This window comes from Pipra filicauda, unplaced genomic scaffold (assembly GCF_003945595.2).
Source record: "Pipra filicauda isolate LSUMZ 115617 unplaced genomic scaffold, ASM394559v2 scaffold1_size10287979_pilon, whole genome shotgun sequence".
NCBI lineage: Eukaryota > Metazoa > Chordata > Aves > Passeriformes > Pipridae > Pipra > Pipra filicauda.
The window spans coordinates 4,438,028-4,458,351 of record NW_024104310.1 but is presented as its reverse complement, the minus strand read 5'-3'; the positions used below and the strand labels follow the sequence as shown (position 1 = coordinate 4,458,351).

Here is a 20,324-nt window from a genome sequence, read left to right as displayed (position 1 = left end):
TCGTGTAAGTTCTGGGGTGTTTTCTGTTAATTTTTTTTTCCTCAGGTGGTACAAAGAGAATAGATTTCAAACATAAAGACCTATGCACCAGGGAACACTGAGCTAGCAGCCATACAAAATCCAGTACCAAGAAATTCCAGTAACGGCAGAAGATGGGCAGGGCAGACACTCACTGTGCTGATTCCCTCTTTTATAGGGTCTCTCCTCCCTGGGACTGAAGTCGGAGTAACCCTTGGTGCAGCCTAGTTCACTTGTTCTGAATGTAAAGAGGTGAGAACTGAAGCTCTCTGGCTGGGGTGGAAGAAATCCTAGGAAGATTACACCTGGTTTTTTTTCATTTCTTGTCTTCTTTCTGTCTTTTCTCTCTCCCATGAAACTCATATCCATTCTGGCAGCCATGGGAAAAGGACAACAATCTTCTACAGTCACTCAAGAATGGAGGGGGGGGGCTGAGGAGGTCGAAAGGATGCAACTTGGGCTAAGGTACACCTGAATGTGGTGGTGGTCTCTTCTTTCTCATCTTTCCCTTCCTCCCTCAGAAAGTTAGGGAAAGAGTACAGAAGCTGGAAAACCTGTGCACTTTCTACAAAGAGGTACAGGACTTTAAGTCAGGATGAGAACGAATTTGTCTGCAGTTTGTTGTGCATTTAAACCATCTCACCTATCTCAGGACTTAGGACAGGTGACTTGTCCTTGGCAAGTCATTTTTCCTATGTGACTGCATGTGACAAAATGTCTGTTGGCAAGATGAATCCCACAAAATGCTGGGAAACACGGGAAGAAGACGAGTAGGACTTGATAGTTTCAGTAAAGTATTCTGAACATATGGTTATTGGTACCTCACCATGAGATGTTTACTCTTTCTTTAGAATACACAGCTTACTGAGCTTCAACTGATTTTACACCATGACGGATTCAAAGTTTAAAATCTTTTTGGGTACAGTGTCATTTTTTCATTTTTCCTGCCTGCTGTCAGTCCTTTTTTTCTATTTTGTTTAGTCATCTCCTGTACTACAGGAGGTATTTGGGTCAAGGACCATATTTCTCCAACACATCTGAATGGGAACAGCACTCTTGAAAAGAAGTCCTCTTGAGCACACAATAATAACATACAAAATAAGAATATAGTTCTCATATTCTCCAATAAAGTTAAATGTTGCATTGCATTACTTTGGAGAAATACATACAGCCTGAATGCCTAAAGGGAATTATAATATGGTACACACACATACTTGCAAATGTTTATATAGCTACAAAATATGAATAAACTCTACAGCTCTCTCTCCATTGTTTCATTGTCTATTTTGTACATAGTTATTTAGAGAAGGATGCCCTCCTTCTCCATAAAGACATAATAAATGGGCAAAGAACTGTGAATATCAGTGACAAGGAGAAATTGACCAAAATGTTAAATGTGAAATGTAAAATAGTTTAAAAACTGTAAATTTGCAGATGACTTTAAAATACACTAAGTTTAAAGGTTTTCCTATCTCACATTGCAACTTACAGGACTTCAGAGGAATGTTTACAACAATTTCAGATGTAAATCTAACTAAATATAAACATATCATGCAACGCTAAAGGTGCTTAATAAAACTGGTAATAAAAGTTATTTCTTATCTTTGTTTAAAGATATGTAACCTATTGGAGTCCTTAGAGGCAGACAGCTTGAATCTACATTCAGCTGTAAGATGTTTGGTGCAATATTAAGAAAGAATTCAATCACCGTGAACATTCCAATGTACAAAAAGTCTTATGGGATATGAAATTCATCCCACAAAAAACAACAGGCAGATCTGATAATCCAGAAGTGATGAAGCCCAGGGTCTCACAGCATATTTTTATTTGAACCACTTTCTCTATTTTATTTTTATTTCATTGTAGTTTTCAAAAGAAGATTAACATATAAAAGGCTTTTGGTGGGATAGAGAGAATAAAAAACTTTTTGGTAATCTCAACAGAGTGACATTTCAAAGAAGTTTTTTTCAATTAATTGGAAACTAATTTTATTAAAATTAAAACATGAACCTGTTTACTTACATGTAATGGACATTCAAAACAGTGAACTTATGTCATGGACGTTCCTTTCCTTTTATAGAATCATAGAATCAACTGGGTTGGAAAAGACCTCCGAGATCATCAAGTCCAACCCTTGATCCAACACCCGCCGTGGTTACTAGATCACGGCACTAAGTGCCACATCCAGTCTCATCTTAAAAACCTCCAGGGATGGTGAATCCACCACCTCCCTGCACAGCCCGTTCCAATGTCTGATCACTCTCTCTGTAAAAAATTTCCTCCTAATATCCAACCTAAACCTCCCCTGGCAGAGTTTAAGACCGTGCCCTCTTGTCCTACTGCCGGTTGCCTGGGAGAAGAGACCGACGCCCAGCTGGCTACATAATTTACTTTGGCTCAGTAACATGCTGGGGACTACCCTTCCTTTATATCGCTGCCAGCCTGATCAATCTTTCTTCTTTGTATTTCTTGCTCTTTATCCATACTTAACTGCTTTTTCACACTTTCCTTTTCACTTTACAGGAGTATGACTTTTACCTTCTCAAATATTACTGAGAAGATAGAATAGGAAATTGAGAAAGAATTCAGTTTTGGTTTTCAAATTTGTTAATATGACTATGAATATGAGTATTTTGTCTGTTTGTCCCTAGCAATCATATGAAGATTATATGAAAGCTAATCAGGGGCAGTTGCAAATAAACTATCATCAGCAAATCAGAGGAAAAAACCTGAAGGGTTCTGCTTGACTTCTCAGCAATAACCTGAAAACATGCTGTGGGGTTTAACTCTGATATTCCTGAAATGCACTCTAACTAGTCTGTCTGTGAAGACAACATTGAACTGCAGTAAAGAGACACCACCGTTTCCAGACTTGTGACAAATTTTGCAGTGTTTACTGCAAGGGCATCTTATCCTGAGAACAGGGTATAAAATCTGACTGCACTAGTATTTTAAAAGTATGTTAGATCTACTGATGTTCGTGAACTGACTTCAAATTCTCTCCTGTGCTCATTTCCAAGTACTGATTTTGATCTCTAAGGTTAATATAGATTTAGGTCCAATGATCTAAGTGTCTGTCTCTCTTCTTACATATGATCATTATAATCAAAACCAGTGAGGTGCTTTTGCTAGTAAACCTTACATATCAAAGTCTGGGGATAAAAGCAGGATGTAGATCCATACAATAGAATTTATTTCAAATAAGGAGCCAGGGTATTTCAAAGTTCTTTTTTTTGTGGCACACAAGAAGACTGTTCTATAATCTTATGTTTTAATACATGTGGGTGGCAACAGTGCATACATTTACATAAACTGGAAGATGAGTGGTACTGTTCAACTTATAGTCCGGTTTTAGACTACTAAATGTACTAGAAAATGTTCAATTAGAACACAGGGTAAATAAATGTATAGATGGTATGAACACAGCTCAGCTTTATTCACACAAATATGCAAGTGATGAAGTGATGAATGTGATGAAGCAAAAAAAGAGCTGGGGCTTTCATGGGCAAAGGTCCATGTACAGTCCACATGTTCATTCATATTGGTAGATTTAAATGTATGATATCAGAACATTAAATGTATGCTATCAGTTACTTCTCAAGAATCTCAAACTGCTTTTTTTGTTATCAGAGAAAAACATATGGAATAAATTAATTTATACTGAGGAGTCAACTTCCAATAATCAACCCAAATTTCTGAGTCACTTGAGCATTTCTTTATGAACAGTCTGATTCAGTGCTCATAAAATATATTTACAAGTGCTGGAAATTTGTGTGCTTTTTTACAGTCTGTGTTGTGGAAAAACATTACCATGTACACTTATTGTGACAGATAAACACTTTGGGTTTTGGTGATGAAAACACAGGGAGTGGCTTGAATTAGTGTTCCACTCAGGTCATATTCAACCAAAGTACTTGTGATTTGCATACAGTTATCTAGAGGGGAGTTAGGTATTTTTTTTTAAAATAAGCAAAAAGTCTCTCCAGAACCACTCAAGGACTCTGGCCACAAAGTGCTTGAGTGACTGCTGGATTTTGGAAGCTTTGTGAGATCAGAGACTTTTAAAAACCCTGTGTAGCCTGCAAGCAAGCAGGCAATAATACCTGCCTGCCTGATTTTTGTATGTCAGCCAGGAAATCCTAGAGGCCTTGATCTGCTTCCTTCCCTCTCTGAAGATGTAACTATGAAGTAATGAATGAAAAATTAATTAATAAAAGCTAAATTTAAAACTTTAATTGAAGCAAAAGCCTGTTCCTCAACTTTTTTATTAACTGATCAACTTCAGTTCCAAGCTTCAAGTTTTGGAGATCTTTTTGGCTTATTCATTTGCTTGGGCTTTTTCAGTTTTATAAAAAGAAAGTTATAGTTGTGCTTGGGCAAGTGGAGGTTGTACCACATGCATAAAAGCTCTGCTAAAGCTGGTTAAAGCATGTGGGGGAAGATGTGAAAATTAATTTTCTAAACCCATGCAACTCTCTGCTTTAGTACAGAAAGAAAAAAAAATCATGTGGACCTTCTAGCTGAATGCTATCACTGCAAAAGGTAAAAAAAGAATCACAATTAATACTCTAAACCTGGTATGGCAGTTACTTTGTCTCTCAGGTAGGATGAAATGGCTGGAAAGGTTAATTAGTTAACTAGTTACCCAAAATATTATTTCACAACACTAATGCTAGCACAAGAACATCATTAACCACATATTGGACATTCTTGGGTGAGTATGTTTGCCATCTAATTAAAACAACATGTGGAGCTGGTTTGAGACAAAGTACTACTCCTACATGGGGAATGTACTCTCTTCTTCATCAGTTCCCTACTCAAACAGGCTACTATTTCAATAAAACAGTGCATCATGGGCTTGATTCATGACAAAAATTAAGGAACTAAACATCCTTCCCTGAAGAGGAGCATCTTTATGAAGAATATTGACATCTGTAAAAGAGTGGTTTCTCAAAATACAATTCTCTCATATGCATTTCTGATTCTGAAGAATTAAACAGACTATCAATTTCCACACACCCCCCACTTCCCAGGATGTCAACACAAATTTAAAGATAAATAACTCCTACATTTAACTGCAAATTTTATGAGAATTCTTGGATTATGAGACCAAGAGCAGAAAGATTAACGGAAAGAACCTGAACAATCAGAAGCAAAGTCAGGGCTTCAGGGTGACCCTAACTGTATGTTACACTGAATTTTTTTTCTGTCCAAATTGTTTGCAAGGACTTTATTGCCTCATCCAAATATATGTGGACATCTTTTCAGTTCTAACACACAGTTACTGTCGGTCCCTTTGGATCTGCTGCACATGTAGTGTGCAATACTGCTCAGTGTAGTAAATCCAACACTTCCATGAAAAGGAAAAACTGCAATGAGCTGTGACATATTTGCACAGGAGATTTGACCTCCATAGCTCAGTACTATGAATTGCAGTTTGCAATTGTCTCTGTCTCTACTACCATGAAGAACTGTATTGTCAGCAAAGTTTGCAACCTTACCACTTACTACCCTTTCCCATTATCATTTATGAAACACTGAATGGCAAGATCCTGTGGCTCCAAAATTTCATCCTATTTCCTACACTTTGATTCCTCATTTTTAATCAATTATTTATCCTCTCTAGGACTTTGCTTTCTCATCACATAGTACTTCAACTTCTTTAAGTATTTTTGGTGAAGAGTGCTGCTGAATGTTGTCTTAAAATCAACTGTCAATTCCACCCTTCCAAATAGCAACAGGATTATTGCACACAAATAGAATAATCAACTGATGAAAAGACAAAATGCTCTGAGGAGCAAAAGACTAATAAAATATTCTTTATACAATGAATCTACAGCAAATGCAGTGCAAAAGTATGACAGACCTCCTTTAGATATATATACACTCCATTGACCTATAATGTGCCTCGAGTTTAGCAATTGTGTGTCTTTGGAATTCTGAGAAGGAGCTAATCCAGTCTAATGACTGTTGGATTTGAGCAGATTGCACAGATACAATATAAGAGATAAAAGGAGCAAATAAACCTGAATTCATCTCACATACCTGTGATCAGGGTAGACAGTAGGCAAGAACTGGTGAAAGACAGGATGTCTGGAGGGGCAATGTTGATTATAGGTGTTCTAAGGACTTTCTGGATATTTTTAACTTTTCTATGTTGCCACGGAGCCCTAAATTATCTTAGTCCAAGTCCATACTGTCATACCTGTATGGCAGTATGGTAGCACCTTTATGAGTTCCTGGTTTCTCAATCCTATGTCATGGAGATATTTTTTTTAATTTCATCCATACCTTTAACACAAATGCAATGAGTAAACTAAAATCAACGTAAAGGCATCTTCTATCTAGTTTTACAGTTTCTGTAAATTCAAAGATAACATATAACTTGCAGTGTATTAGACTCCTTTGGTAAATAAATAGTGTTGCTGGCTAATATTCTCTTACTTTAACACTACGTTTTTTCTTCAAAGTTTCTTGAAATGAAGAATTATCCTAAACCATGGCAAGAAATTCTGCACTGATTAGCAGCTGATAAATACAGTCAGCAATCATTCTTGTTGATAAGTGCAAAATTAAATAAAATCAAATTTTCAATAAAATAAAATTGTACGGACTTTCACTCATAGTCTAGAAGATACATTTTAGCTTTTACATACAACTGATTGTTAAATAAGCATCATTGCATCAGCAATTCATAACCTTTCCCTACTCTCACTCAAGTCAGGACACAATTCTCATCAGCCTCCTGCTGCCTGGCAGCCTCGTCAGCTCTTTAGAATTGATGCCAAAGTGTGCAGAACACTGACCAGGAACATTAACACGAGAGCCCATCTCATTATCCCCACATTGCAAATGGACTGTCCCTCAGCATCTTTACCTTGAAGTGACATCAATAAGATGTGCCATATTACTTAAAAGATACCATAGAGCGCTCTTTGAAATGGCAACATGAAAGAGATTACAACGATTAGGGCCTGAAGCCAAACTGAAGTGATTGATTTTACAGGAAGAACTTTGTTCTTGGTATTTCTTATGTTCAGTTTCTTTGAATAGCTCCTTACATACAAGAAAACTATTTTTGATCAGCTGAATGTCAAAAATAATTACCTGGCATTGTGTTCTTACCCATTAAGCCTTATATCTCTCAATTAAGTAAACTAGTTTAATATCTGACAGTTTAGCTAAGACATTATTCCATAAACATAAAAATATTTTAATATTCTTCTTTCTGATTGTTGCCAAATTAGAAAGAAATGATTCACACAGTCACAAGGATAAGTCTGGTGCAGGGAGCTAAACAATTGCAAGAAGCTGCTCTGTGTATTTCTGTGGTTTGGAAATAGTGCCAAGTCGGAAGGAAAAGACATTCTCTGCATTTTCTAAAGCAAGATAAATACAGAAAAGAAATATAGATGAAAGATGGAACTGCTATCTGTGGACTCTGCCAGATTCCTTGGCTTTTTGGCACACCTATTGAAGCTGGCAGACTTAGCCAGTAGCAATCTTTTCCATTAAAAGGAGCAGCATATATTTGGATTTAACATACTTTGTTTGTGCATTTTTAAGCTTCAAAAATGTCTATTTAAATTTTTTTTAATGATTCCTTCTGCACAGTTGGCTGCAATTGCACTTATTTGAAATGGCTCATTTATCACTAAAAGAGCTGCAGGGCACAGCTACTGTTAAACAGCTCCAACAAACCTACAGCTTAGTGGGACAAGCTCCTTTTTATAAGACTAAAAGATGTTTAAAATGTGCCAAGAGGAGCTTTATGCCAGCCTCTAGGTTTGTTATCCAAATGTTACGAAATTAGAGATCTCCTGAAGCACAGTTTGTGCAACGATAAGCTGATCTCTCTTAGGCTGCTGTTTTTTCCCATCCATGATCAGACAGATTTTAATAGAACACTTGCTACGTATCATAAACTTTAGCAATGCGAAATTTTGAAAAAAATAATCTAAAATCTGAGGTTTAACCTATACTGAAGCCACACTTCATTACCTTTATCAATGGCGCAAAAGCAAAATGTTTTACATGTAAGCGCCTCTACTTTATGAATGGTGAAATTTTGCTTATTATGAAGGGAAAGGGTTACTGGTTCCTGTTTCCTGGAGCTGAAACCCTAAGAAAAATGTTCACACCTGGCAGTTGGTAGCACAATAGAAATTGCACTGGTGTAACACCGACAATTTTCATTAATTCTTTTGAAATGAGACAAAATATGCTAGTATTGGACTTCATTTATGCAACTCTTATATCTAAAATTTAAGTGTGATGTGATCAATACATTTGTGGGTGAAGGGATTTGTCATACTTTCTGTAGACAACAGACATGCAGAAATTTTGGAATCTAGTGCCCTTCTTCTTGATGTCCAAGAACTGTAACAACTAATTTATAAAAAGCAACAGGCATTAGCTTGGAGTATGTGCCAAACACGCCATATCTCCAGCCTGAACTGTGGAGCCTGAATAGAGTGAACCACTATAGTTAAAAAGGGGATTCTTCTAAACTTAAAATAACCATATAAATATGTAAATTTCAACTACACACTGTTATACCCCAATAATACTATTGTATATATATTACACTGAATTCTTTGGATTGATTTATGAAGATATTATACTATTGTATATATATTACACTGAATTCTTTGGATTGATTTATGAAGATATTATCTTAAAATTTGTTTAATAATGTAAAACTCCTTATTCTTTATACAGTGTTCTCACCAAAGGCCCCCCACAAGAAAACAACCAATCCCATTGCCAAATACTCCTAAAGAAGTAGGTGCCAGTGCTTTTGCATTTCATTTTCTATACTCCGGATATATAAAGTATGTGATAAAAGGTTGGGTTTAGAATGTTTGCAGTAGAGATTACTAGTAATTGTCTTCCATATTTTGTAATTCACATTTATTTATTTCACAAAGATGGTCTTATGAAAATCCTTGCACATAAAATGGTTAGCCAAAACTTCTTGTAGGGATTTATGACTTTAGCAAATAATGACCAATTCTCTGGAAGCTCTGCACAATAAGTTACAGAAAATGTATTTTTTAATACAGTCGTTATAAAGAAGCATAAAAAACCTTCCAAATATGAAAACTACATTTCACATAGCTTTCAGAAATCATTGTTAAACAAACTGTTTTTATATCTTGGATTCTTACAAGGGAATGGATGAGCCTAACCTTTTTTCCATTAAGAACTGAACTCAAAAAGCACAAATATCTCCTATTAATTCAACACAGAATTCCGAAAATGCACTACAACTGTTATGCCTTCTTTGCCAAAACAACAAAACCAACCAACCAACAATCCAATATGGAACACACCCACCCTCTCCCACCTTCCCCTAGAGGCATCTCTGTAGGCTGTAACCTGATGAAAAGACACAAACAAATCTGATGAATTAATTAAAAAATATTAAAATCTATGATTATACAAATCAAGTCCCCTTCTTAGGAGCATGAGTCTTTGCTTTTCTCACCTTATTGTACCAAGCAGTTGAAATGCAGTTTTCAGCACCCCTGGTGACCTTCTTATAAGATAGAGCAATAGATATTCTAGAAGGCATCTATTAATGTTTTGTAATATTAAGAAAACAGAGCACTTCCATGTTGGGCAAATAATACCATAAACCAGACCACAGAGTAAGGCTAAAGATCAGTTGTATGCATGGGTAGGTTGATTAGGCACTTTCAATATTAAAAAATATCAGAACATAAATGGAAAGTCTGATCTTGTGCATTTCAGGTATGTATACTTTAATCATTAACTTAATGGTTCCTCTAGCCCAAAAATAATTAGTTCTGCATGTACAATGGAATAAGAAGAGGAGAAAATGGATTTGTTCATACTGCCGCACAGAATACTATCTTTAAATAAATCTGTTTGGAAAATAAAAGCAGTTCAGAACAATGCAAAGCTCAACAGAGACTAATTTACTTTGACTTCACGTAGCCTTCAGTGCAGACACACATACGCGAAAACCTGCCAGCAGCACCAGTTATGGTTCCCATATGTTGTAAGTGCCTTAAAGTCTGGGTGACTGGCTACTGTCCAGTGGTTCTAGGTTTTTACAAAAAGCTTATAGGTAGTATTTGATATGTATGTTTTACTTTAGATAACTAAGTTGCAGCTTAGTTATGAATCAGCAGTAATTGCATCCCAGTTTGCTTGACCTATCAAATGTAATCATACCTGCCCAGTGCTGCATCCAGTTGGCGGCTCGTCACTAGTGGTGTCCCCCAGGGATCAGTGTTGGGCCCAGTCCTGTTTAGTATCTTTACTGATGATCTGGACGAGGGGATTGAATCCACCATCAGCAAATTTGCAGATGACACTAAGTTGGGGTGAAGTGTCAATCTGCTGTAGGAGGGCTCTGCAGAGGCAACTAGACAGGCTGGATAAATGGGCTGAATCCAATGGTATGATGTCTAACAAGACCAAGTGCCGGATCCTGCACTTTGGCCACAACAACCCCCTGCAGCGCTACAGGCTGGGCACAGAGTGGCTGGAGAACAACCAGGTGAAGAGGGACCCTGGGGTTCTAATCAACAGGAAGCTGAACATGAGCCAGCAGTGTGCCCAGGTGGCCAAGAAGGCCAATGGCATCCTGGCCTGGATCAGGAACAGTGTGGCCAACAGGTCCAGGGAAGTGATTCTTCCCCTGTACTCAGCACTGGTGAGGCCGCACCTTGAGTGCTGTGTCCAGCTCTGGGCCCCTCAGTTCAGGAAGGATATTGAGGTGCTGGAGCAGGTCCAGAGAAGAGCAACAAGATTGGTGAAGGGACTCGAGCACAAGTCCTGTGAGAAGAGGCTGAGGGAGCTGGGGCTGTTCAGCCTGGAGAAGAGGAGGCTCAGGGGAGACCTCATCACTCTCTACAACTCCCTGAAAGGAGGCTGTAGCCAGGTGGGGGTTGGTCTCTTGTCCCAGGCAACCAGCAGCAGGACAAGAGGGCATGGTCTTAAGGTGTGCAAGGGGAGGTTTAGGTTAGACATTAGAAGGAAATTCTTTACAGAGAGAGTGATCAGACAGAGTGATCAGACATTGGAATGGGTTGCCCAGGGAGGTGGTGGAGTCACTGTCCCTGGAGGTGTTTAAGAAGAGACTGGATGTAGCACTTAGTGCCATGATTTAGTTAACGGGGTGACTAAATCATGGCACCATGTGTTGGGCCAGGGGTTGGACTTGATGAGAGGTCTTTTCCAACCTTGTTGATTCTGTGAAATACTTTTATATATTTTTTTTCTACCATTCCATTCCTATCGGTCTGTTCACCTCCACCCCGTTATGTGTTACATTTAAATTGAAAGTTTTTTGGGGTCATCTTCTTACACAGGTACCATCATTCTCTAGTAAAGTGAACTACTTATCTGTGATCAATGCCTTTAAGCATCATCACAGTACACAGAAATAAATGCTAAATAGAAAACCCAGTACTTTTAATATTTCTTAGTTAGTTTGGAATTCAAGCAGAAAGTTTAAGTCAAAACATCAAGAGATCCTCATATGAGATACTGGAAATTACCTTACTGCAAAGATCTCCCTAAATGTTTCAAAATATTTATGTATCATCTGAATGTGTAGTTGCAAAGGTAGAATTTCATTGGCAGGCAGAAAAGGCATTTTTTAGCTTTACACTTTACAATCAAAGCCACTTGTATTCTTTTCACAGGACTTAATCCACTTGTATCTACATAATTCAAAAGTATGTACCACTTTCTCAGCCAGTGAACTCTTTCAGTTTTCTAATGAATCTTATTTCTGCCAAGGCTGAAATCCTCTACTATGGAAAGGCAGTGTTTTGCTTTAAAGGTATGACAAAAAGAGTCAGTATGTTGGTCTCTTAAAATTTTCCTCTCTAAAACAATAAAATGCTTGAATACATTTTGTAGCTGCTTTTAAATTGCAAATTATTCTTACAAAAATGAGAGCTAAGTCATCTGACATCTATAAAGTGTAGTGACAACAATTAAAATCTGAGACAAACTCCTGGGGAAAAAAAAAATCAGCTTATATCACAAGGTCTAAATTCACTGGTGATTTTTACTCCTGCTCATGAAGGCCAACATTATAGCATGTGAAGGTTTAACCTGAGGAACAGTTTCCAAAAAGACATGGAAATCAAAGTAGAAAATTGGCCAAATAGGAACTTTGAGGGCAATACTGTGGTCAAACAGAATAATGAAAATCTCTGATGTTCAAACAGAGCTTACATAGAAACAGGGAAGTTATTTTACCTGTTCTAAGTATTCATACAGATATTACTGGAATACTGAGTTCTGCTCTGAAGTATGTTGCAATTCAGTCCAAAAAGAAAGTTCAAAAAATAAAAAAATCAGAACTGACACACAAATACAATTAAAAAAATAAAAAATATAGAAATCTCATCATTGATTACACTTGCTTAGCTAATTAAAAATTTGACAATAAGACCAGCAATTTGATCCTTTTAATAAGAATTTATATGAAAACAGAAGTTATGTAGGGCTTTTCAGTTTACCAAGCAACAGTATCATACATGCAATTGCATAAGATAAAGCTAGAGAAACCTTAGGCTACAAATAAGGTGCAAATGTTTTTATGGGGAAGGTATTTAACTATTGGAACAAGTTATGATGGCTCTGGTGGATTTTCCATCGCTGGAATTTTTTAAGTAAAGAGTCAATGTTTTTCTAAAAGATATACTCTATTCCAAGCAGAAAAAAATGAAGCAATGTCTCTGGTTTGCATGAGCAAGGCTAGTCAGACCAGGACAGTAAAATGATCCTTCTAGTATTATAAGGTATGTACCTATGATTATTTAACATAATGTCCAGTTTAAAGGACTATAATCTTATTCAGGCTTTTTAAATATTGGCACATTACCATTCTTCCAGTGCTGCAACTTCCCCTGTACCACAAGCTTGTTGAAAATCAACATTCAGGAGGATATTAATTTAAATTCAGCTGTCTGAATGCTAGTTGTTTAGTCTGAGCTAGTCACCTAGGTCCTTTCTATACTCAGTGGAGAAAATTAGGCACTTTCATGAGTCTATTCCTTGCAGATATCTTGGGCATCTATTTTCAGCTAGGACAAGTCTGCAGGTGTCTCTCTCTTTCCATTGACTACAGAAGGTGTCTTAGTTTAGACTACTTTAAACTCAATACCTAAAAGTGGCCAAAGTTAGATGAAAGGAATCCATCCTTAATACTCCAAAGATCTCCTTCAAAATCCTTGGTTTCAAGTCAGTTAGATCCACTAATTTAAAACATCTGGCATTATTAGATCATATACAAAGTGTGCTTCAGTTATTGCTGGGCAGATTGAGTTTCATCACCATCATAGCATATAAATTCAACTCATCTGTACTCTTCTAGGAAAAGAAAAATTATTTTTTTTTAATAGCTCTTTCTTATTGCACTATTATTCAGAATTCTGTCATTCATATCGAATAATGGACTGGACTGTATATTCATTTTAAAAAGTTCTCCACTGCCTTGGGATGGGATTCACCCCACTAAACATAGATACCTACAGTGTAGATATGCAGATCTGACCTTTAAACCTGCACTCCCATTATAGCCAAAAGAGACCAGAAAACATTGTCAGTAGAAACTGAGGTGCCTTATCTTTGCATAAATGTCCAAATTAAGAGAGATGAAACACAGTAAAGAATCAATTCCACTTCCTTGACTATTGTAAAATTTGGGATGACTATTTCAGTTTCGTGGGTGCGAAATGTAAACATTTAAAGTTAAGATGAATTATTAATTTGATTAATTTTGTTTTTCCACAGCCTGACTTTGACTGCTTTTTTCCCCCTTGTTCTTACTGTTTAAATTACTATAATAATCTCCTCAGAGGTCTCATTATGCTCATAATAAAAAACTGGCCCCAACTCTGTAGGCGATCAGGCCATTCAAACTTCCTAGGCCTTCTTTACACAGATATAAGAGTGATATTCCACATAAATGAATCCTTTATATCACTTACAAAGTCAGAAATTAACTTCCACAATAACAGAAATTCCACAATAGATTTCCTTTTATCTTTCTCCACTTGCAAAGGAAGAATGACCAGGAATAATCAGTTAACAGTTTGAGATCTTTTCATGAATGAACTTGATTGTTCTAAGGTTTCAGCAGCAGTCAAATATAGGTAGACATCTTTGTTCCTCTGCAATCGCTTTAAGGGAGATTTTCTGCTGTTTCCACAAAGAATGTGCTCATGGTTTCCTGTTGCTTGTGAATTTTGCTATTTCTCTTCCCTACAATTGTGACAGACTCCAAGTGGGAAGAGCGTTGCCTGCTATTCCTGCTTTTCTTGGCTATAAACTGCCAAATCCCCATTGGATTTCTCTTCTCCTTTGGTCTGTGGATAGCTATCTCCAATCTTCAATTCAGATTGATACCTGTTTGATGTCCAACATAATTTCTCTTACCGTCTAGTGTCCCACAACATGTTATTATTGGGTCTTTGAAAATAGAAATCTATTTTTCAGCAAAGCCATGAATTTTTACATCAGAAAGAGGAAATATTTTCTGGTGCTTTGTAGAAAGAAAGCATTGATTCATCTGTCACAGGTCATAACCATTGTTCCATTTCCAGTCATAAGAACATTGAGCATGGTATTGAACATAAAAGAAAAACTTCATAAACTGCCTTTCTAAACTTCCTCCATAATCACCCTGTTTGTCTAATCAGAATTTCACATGACAGCTGACATACACCAGTGATTTCCCAAGCTTTTTATCATACAGGCTCGCTTGAGAAAACTGACTGTATTTTGGGTGCAGTTAGAAATAGGTGAAAACTTAGAACATGGTTTTTTTTCTCACAACTGTGTGCATACACCTGTTGTTTGGTGATTAGCAAATACTGTTTGAAGCAGTGGCAAAATGTGAAATACAAGAATCTGGTTGAAATTACTTTCCCTATATAATTTTATTCCTGGTTTCCTGGACAAAAACATGTATATACACATTGGATAAGGAATGGTCAGAAAGTCTAATGCTTTTAAAAGGCTTTGACCAACTGTTCAAGCACTCAGCAATTACAGGGTAAATGTTTCCCTGAAGCATCAGACTTTCTGTGCATGCGAACGAACACAGCACGTGAATATGTGCTGAAGAACACCTGGGATTATGCATGTATTGCAACCTAGTCAGAACTACAGCAGCTGTGACGTTAATCCAACTGGGCATGATTACTGAAATACCAGATATCTGGAAAAAGGATGAAAAATATCAAAGGAACCCAAACAAATTTTCCAGTAAAAATAATTGGTCCTGGAAAAACCTGTACATAACAACCCCTATTTAAATACAAAGTATGCTTTCAGTCACTGGAGAGGCTAGAAGAATGAAAACACACAGACATTCTGTCATCACTGAGAAGCACGGAGCAAAAATATCCAATATCACAGACAACAGTGCTGCAACTACTGTCTCACCTGTGCTGGGCAGATGAACTGAATAAACCAGGCAAGATTCAGCACTGTACTTCTCGTATTTGAGCATCTAAATCTCCTCCACCCACTGTCTTGCCATCTGGAATTGCCTCTCTAGCCTTTCTGAAACTTCAGTAATTGATTCTTGACCGCAATTCCAACAGTGCCACCACAGAAGTCAAGCTCATAAGTTTTGGCCATCTGTGCCCTGAGCTGTCATGGTGCATGTGTTGATTTGCTTCATGATCTACTCAGCTCTGGCAACACAGAACAAAAGCACTTGGACTAGCACATCTGGAGAAACTATCAAAGGTCCAACAGAACATAGTTTCTCAGACTGCCCAACATGTTTCAGTCATTTATCCTCACTGGATAGGAAACACTGTGTCTCACTAGTCTGATGTGTCTTCCAAAAAGACCTATTGGTTCCTTCACTTTGTTTTGCCATTCTAGGTATAAGACAACAAATAAGCATCATAAAGTGTTTGGAAACATCACAGAAGGGTAATTGCTAATTAAATCAGACTTTATTTAGGGTTAGAAACTCTAGATGACCACAGGTATTGTCCTTTTGTGGAGGATTACATACCCTGAAAAATAAGGGCAAAACCAAACTACATCCTTTCTAAAAAAAGGGTATGTGCTGCAGTCATAGTACTAGAATAAGGCAAATCATCTGACACTGATCTCCATGCTACCAAAGCTAGACAGGTAAGAAAGGTCAAGACAGCTTAAGAGAGCTCTGATGACCTCTCACTGCACTTTTGTCACTTCATGGCCTAGGGATAAGACACCATGGTCTAGGTTTTTCATGGTTTATTAACATGAATCTCTGAACTCCTGACCTACTGGCTATGCTCCCTGTAACACAGCCAAGGATCCTATTAGCCTTCACTTCTCCCAGGGAACTAGGTTCATATTCAACTTGCTTAAACTACACTCCAGGTCTTTTTCAGCAGAACTTCTACCCTGGTTGATAGTCTCAACATGGACCAAAATGCAGCTGCTTTCTGTCATACTACTAATGCTCATCTGCTTGTATGACACAAATACATTTGTGTGCTGGCTCACATGATGAGATTCAGTCACATATCTCTTGTGTTCAGGCCATCCATCAGTTAAAAGATGAGAGGTACTTCCACTTTGGTTCTGTAATGAACCAAACACAAACCCACATTCAAACACTTATCCACTGTACTACAAAAATAGAAGTTTCTGGTACATGAGAAGGGAAGTGCACCCTGGAATAAAAGTTTAGATGTAATAAATATAACCCAAGTTTCCTTATTTTGCAGTTTTAGTCTTTCTTTTATCAGTTCTATTTTCTCTCCCTTAACATATTATAGTCAATCCAGAATATTGTGAATAATAAAAAAAACTAAACCCTTGCAATATTTTTCTGTACATCCCTATTTATTTTTAAGTGCAAATTAATGTTTTTAATTAGTTTAAACACTTTAACTAGGACTGGAAAATAAAGATGAACCTAGACAGAGATGGAATTATTGTAAAAGTGCATCATCAGAATGGGCTTTATGTTCGTTGTTCCACAACTTATAAAACCTAAAATCTGCATAATAAAATAAATGAAAACAACAGATAGAAGGTCAGAAAATGGGTAGTGCGAGTTGAATGGAGAGATAAGCAACATTAAAAACTCAACAAGTACTCGTGCTGCAGTACTGTATATATCCCCTATATGTGCTATATATACCGTATATGTGCTATTTAACCTGTATAATGCAACTGTGATAGGAAGGTGTTAGTTTCCAGCACTGAAAGGGTAGCTTAGATTTGAGCAAGTTCAAGTACTGCCATTTAAACTGAGTCTTTAAATATTTTTGACCAGTGGATCCTTTAAAGCCAACTACAGATAAATGTATGATAATGCAGGCCCATTAACTGTGCCAGAACTGAAACCGCTCACAATAAAGTGCACTATCATAACTGCAGGCATAAAATCAACATTAATAATAACACTGCATCATAAGTGAACTCTTACTGTCAATACATTTACCTGAACATCGAGTAAAATGAAAAGTCTGCATACAATTAATCTTTCAGGGAATTTATGACAACTGAGAACTCCTGCTATCTCCATCTCTACAGTCATAATGCTCATCTCTTCTGTGCCAAAGGAATAACTCTTCTGGCTTCAACTAGTGAGATAAAACTTTGCTAGAAAAATCTTTTTGAGACAAAAATTCTTTGTAGGGTAAGGTCTTACCAGAATGTGCTCACGCTTAACTCCTAAAATAAGAATTTTTATAAGTAAATGCAGAATTAATTGAAACAGCTCAAGTTGAACTAAGCCTTTGTATTATTCTATCTTAATTTGTCCCCAAATGCATCTACACTCCCTTTCTACGTGACTTTCTGCCATATTAGGCTGCTATCCATTAGAGATAAGCCAGGTTCTTTTGCAAATGTCACTTGAGAATGACAAAATGGTGATGGGATGTCACTACCAGCCTAGATCAGAGTTAAGTAAATGTCCACATTGTCCTTCCATTCCCAACAACAACTTAGCTGAAATATCTTTAGCACTAAAATCCCTAATTCACTAATTGGCTACACATTTTTAGGAAAAAGTTTGGGAAGTTTGAGGCGCAGGGCAGCATTCAAGAACTATTTCAACTTAAATATCTCTTTTTTGACCAGGCCAAACCTCTTCAATAATTTGAACCCCAAATAAGAAATACCTTCCATCTCACCTTCACCACTCCACCTTCATGCATTATGATACAGTTGCTAGCCTCCTCTGAAAGCTGATATAAGGCCAGAGCTGCAGCTCTCTGAACTGACGGATCATTTGTCTTCATGTAACGTACTAAAGGACCCACAGCCTTGTACTCTCCGAAGGCAGCTCTATTGCTGCCCCACATGCAACAGTTGCAAACAGCCTCTGCTAAGTGACGTTTTAATTTGTTATCATTCTGAAGAAGACAAAAACATAAGACATTAAAGTCAACACAATACAACAGAAAATTCATAGGAAAGCAGAATTGTATTCTCAAATATCATTAAGGCGTCCCAATTTAACTGCTGTATAATTAACTGCTGGAGACAGTTGTAAGGCACAGAGCTAGGAGAGTCTCTTTAAGATTCTTTTTGTAGGAAGTGCTGTGACTTTTTACATTATTTCAAAGGTACTTTTGTACTGACTGGAAATTAGATAAGATAGCATTAAAATGTAAAATATAGACCCATCACTGAAATTCTCTGCATGTTTAGATTCGTTGTGTTCTCAACCCTTTGTGCTTTCTTCATATGGCAGCTGCACCTCTCAAAAGCAATATTCCACAACAAAAACTATTAAAATGAAGCTCATCTTCCAAAGCAATTTTAGTACCAGACACAGAGTGTTTTCATGTCCAATATACATCTCGTACAGGAAGGATTCTACATCTCTTCCTTGTAGCTGCTGCAAGCTACTGCTCTTATAACCTTTTAGTTGGGCACAATGCAGTCTGATGTAAGAAATTCAGATACTTTGTATAATATATTTAGATGTTACTTACTGTGTTTGCTAGTTTGGACAACAGAGGGACGACTCCATGATCTGTCATAACAGCTAAATTTTCTTCATCTTTAGCTATATTTGCAATGGCTGCACATACACTAGTTAAAACTTCTTTATTCTTTGATTTTAGAAGACTGACTATCAGTTCCAAACCACCAACAAAGGATCGAACCATCTCCCCAGAATCCTAAATGAGAATCAAAATAAGTATTGTTTTTAAATATTCAATCCATATTTATATGCAAATCTTTAAAAAAAGAGATTGGCATGACATATTTATTCAAAACTGCAGCTATTGCTGTGTCGCCTTCACCAAGAAATATGGCTAATTTGGAACTCAAAGCTCTTTTGATTGACATATCAGAGTTTGACTGTTGTACACACCACCATCTAGGCAGAAATCCAATGCCTAAATAAAGGTATCTACCATTTTTTTATACCACAAGGTATAGCTGTCACTTCAGAAGGGTACAAATCTCCTTTATCGGTTGTTATCATATTGGCCAGACAGATCAATAACACTTCTAACACAGCAATAGGCACTCCTGTTTACTCTCATAGTGTCTTCGATTTCCTACGTTAAGTCTGACAGCTAACAAAGGAGTGGTAATATTATTTTCTTGTATTGATGCAAACAAGTATTCAGGTATATTTAAGAAGGGAAGTTACACAAGTCATGACAGCTACTCTGGAGGAGCCATGGTGCACCTCAGAGTATGAAAAATCAATGTAATATATGACTAAAGGACACAAAAATTACACTGGAAAGATGTCTAAGTATGCCCTTAGAAATGATATAGAAAAGAGTGCCTTGAGCTTGAATACAGTGGTCAGATCTGGTCCATTTTTTCCATCTTGAAAAAGTTATAATAAAATCCGAAAAGATTTAGAGAAAGACAAGAATAATCAGGGTGGGGAACTGCTCTGTAGAAGGAATGACTAACCAACTAGGACACTCAAGGCAATAAAAGAGAAAAAAGAGGAGACGTGTGATACAGGTGTACAGAATCTTAAGTAGAGTGAAAGGGCACACCGGGATCTCTCTTCTTGGAGAAGAACTGGGAGCATCAGACGAATTGATGTTCAGAATCAAAGTTATCTTTAGACAAAGCACAGTTGAGAAGTTGGAAGTCCTTGGAGCAGGACTGCAGTGGTTCGTACAAGTTTACATGTTAAACAAATTAGAGGGGAAAAAAAAATCCATTAACGGTTATTCAATATGAAAGTATTCCCTCTGATTTAGAAATTTCCTGAGCCACAGATTTCTTGAAGGTGGAAGAGCAGTCTGGGAAGGGAACCAAGACTACAAGTTTGCCCTGTTCTACCTTTTCTTAGGCATCCCTTG

At 37.1% G+C, this 20,324-nt stretch overlaps 1 protein-coding gene across 2 annotated transcripts in view; it reads right to left on the bottom strand.

Annotated features, from left to right (window-relative positions):
* The window catches only part of ODAD2 (outer dynein arm docking complex subunit 2), a 79,220-nt gene that overhangs the window by 6,024 nt on the left and 52,872 nt on the right, over positions 1–20,324 (bottom strand). For both annotated transcript variants that reach the window (XM_027717418.2, XM_027717419.2), the window contains exons 18-19: positions 18,978–19,166; positions 18,171–18,392 (exon numbers count right to left, since the gene is read on the bottom strand). In XM_027717418.2, the coding sequence (XP_027573219.2) occupies positions 18,171–18,392; positions 18,978–19,166 (411 nt within the window). The remainder of the gene's footprint in view (positions 1–18,170; positions 18,393–18,977; positions 19,167–20,324) is intronic.